Source organism: Helobdella robusta, assembly GCF_000326865.2.
Source record: "Helobdella robusta unplaced genomic scaffold HELROscaffold_3, whole genome shotgun sequence".
Classification (NCBI taxonomy): Eukaryota; Metazoa; Annelida; class Clitellata; order Rhynchobdellida; family Glossiphoniidae; genus Helobdella; species Helobdella robusta.
In genome coordinates, this window is record NW_008704501.1 from 160,492 (window position 1) to 163,103 (window position 2,612).

Here is a 2,612-nt window from a genome sequence, read left to right on the forward strand (position 1 = left end):
CGAACAAGATATTCTGGGATGAGTTATCGACGTAGACTCCATCTGAGGGCTTCACGGGGAACTTAAATCTTTTTCAAGGTCAACAAAAATGTGTGATAGTTGTTGATGCTTTGCGAGGTACTTTTCTTGCAATTGCCCAAAGATATGAATTACATCAATTGTTGATTTCCACGCTAGGAAACCAAATTGATAATTTCCGATTGCGATGCACGACGTTAATCTTCCTTCAATGATTTTCTCGACAATTTTCAGGGAGTGTTCTAACACATAACCACATACCACATTTAACCACATACCATATTATATTATAACTTATCAAATTTAAATTGATCTTTCATTGTTTTATTGAACAATTCAATGGATCACCTTTGCCTTTGTATAGCGGAACTGTCATGCTATAGTTACATTCAGTCGGCATGGAGCAATTTCTCCACACTTTACGGCAAAGTCGTAGTAACGTTTGGATACCTACAGTACCAGATGCTTTGATAATGTCATTTGTGAATCCAGAGGGTCCTGCTGCCTTTCCATCCTTCATAGCTTTCAGAGCTTCTGTAAGCTCCACTACAGCGATGTCTGAAATTGGAACTTCGATGGGTGGAGCGTCAAAGTTGACATTGATGGGATTTGTTTCATTCAATAAACGGTTGAAATATTCTTTCCACTGTAGCTTAATCCCATCTTGTTTAAGAACTATCTCATTTTTGTTGTTTTTGATACATGAGGCACCAACTATGTCTTTTTTCGTACGCTTTGCTTGTTTTGCTATACGATACAGAGACTTCATTTGTTCACCTTTGCTTTTATTGAGCCACTCTCTGCATTGATTTGTCCGAGCAAGTGCCACTTGACGTCTTGCTTAGTTGTTTTTCTCACGAAAAATTTTGTGGTCATCAACAGACATTGATTTTTGCCATTGTTTGTATGCAGCTTCTTTTTAGCTATTGCATTTTGTACACTGTCATTCCATCACCACGTGTCCCGTTCATGCTGGCGTTTTGTACCAGTTTTCCCACAAACTGTAGTTGCAGCGTTTATCAAAACGGTTTTGTATGTACTCCAATCTGTACCTACTGGATTGCGATTGGTAGTTTAACTGTGTGGCGACAATCTGTTGAAATTTTTCTCGATGAATATTGCTTTTCAGCTTCCACGTTTTGATTGAGGCATTTGTTTAGACTTATGTTTTGACAATTTGACAACCAGGTCTGCCACAAGGAGTCTCAGTTGGACAACACATGATTCGCCAGGTATAACTTTGACATTTTTGAATAGCTTTCGGTGCTCTTGCTTGACAGCGAAGAAATCAATTTGCGTGGCTGATGGTCCACTTTTGTATATTGTGAGACGTTCCAACCTCTTTTTAAAATATGTGTTCAGTAAACAAAACCCGTGACTTTCAGCAAACTCAAGGATGCGGTTGCCATCTTTATTCCGTTCTCCATAGTCAAAACCGTCATGCACGTTGTCAAAACCATCTGTTTTCTCTCCAACGTGGCCATTGAGATCGCTTCTAATCAGGATTGTTTCAGATTTTGGTATTGTTGAGATGGCGCCAAGAAGTCATTTTTCATCTCTTCTGATTCGCCTGTCTGTGGTGCGTATGCAGAAAAATAGTCATTGTTTGCTTTTCTAGGTGAATCTTGATCCACATGAGACGTGAGTTAATCCTTTTAATATCCAGTACTTTTTCGGCTAGCGGTTCTCTGACAAAAATTCCAACAGCATTTTTGGTCGTCTTTTGACTATTCCAGAATAGTTTATAATTTTCTTTTTCTGTATTTCTGTATATATGACACACACCATTAGATTTCCATCGGGTCTCCTGAAGGCAGCAGATGTCAATCCTTTTACGCTTGAGCATTTCTGCGATTTCCATGCTGCGGCCAGTCAGTGATCCAACATTGAGCGTTCCTAGTCCAAGTACCATAAAGGGGCCATTCTGAATTTTTCAGCAACATTCCTCCGCTATTGCATACTTCCCAGGAATTCTTAGCACCCCTTGACCACTTAAGGACATGGAGCCGTTATTTTTTGTGATAACATGAAATAAATTTTGCGGAAACTTTTTACATCCGGACACCCATCCTTACGACATCCACCAGTTATAAGCGGTGTGCCAAGCCTTTTGCTCAAAAGCACGCAAGGCAGCGTGGATGCAGTTTTATGTCATGCCCAGGACTAAATTAATTAATGTAGATATATATAATTAATTAATTCAAATTCATAGACAGAGTAAAGAGAGTTAGATGGTTTTAAAACTTTACTTAAAGATTAGATTGTCGAATCATAAAAACCAAAGTAGAGCGAGTTATAATTATCAATCCTATATAAAAAAAGTAATGAAGATACAAAAATAGAAGAAGAATAGAGGAGATGTCAAGAAAAAGATAAGGCAAAAGTGTTTTTTTATACCATGTAGAAGAAAGCAGGAATGCGACGATTCCAAATCCGGATTTGGGTCCAAACCCAGAGATTTAGAAAAGATTCGAATCTGCAGATCCAAAGTCGAGGATACACTATTTTACGGATCCAAAATGAACCTAAAAAACGAAAAAAGTTTTAGATTGGCATTAAAAGTGAATCTAAATATCAACAACGATTATGTAATA

At 38.1% G+C, this 2,612-nt stretch overlaps 1 protein-coding gene across 1 annotated transcript in view; it reads right to left on the reverse strand.

The window, feature by feature from the left end:
• The window catches only part of HELRODRAFT_160940 (hypothetical protein), a gene marked incomplete at both ends in the record, with an annotated part of 5,210 nt that extends 3,280 nt beyond the window's left edge, over positions 1 to 1,930 (reverse strand). Inside the window, 2 exons of the mRNA XM_009020938.1 lie at positions 1,237 to 1,513; positions 1,653 to 1,930. Of these exons, the coding sequence (XP_009019186.1) occupies positions 1,237 to 1,513; positions 1,653 to 1,930 (555 nt within the window). The remainder of the gene's footprint in view (positions 1 to 1,236; positions 1,514 to 1,652) is intronic.
• Between the last annotated feature and the right edge of the window lie 682 nt (positions 1,931 to 2,612).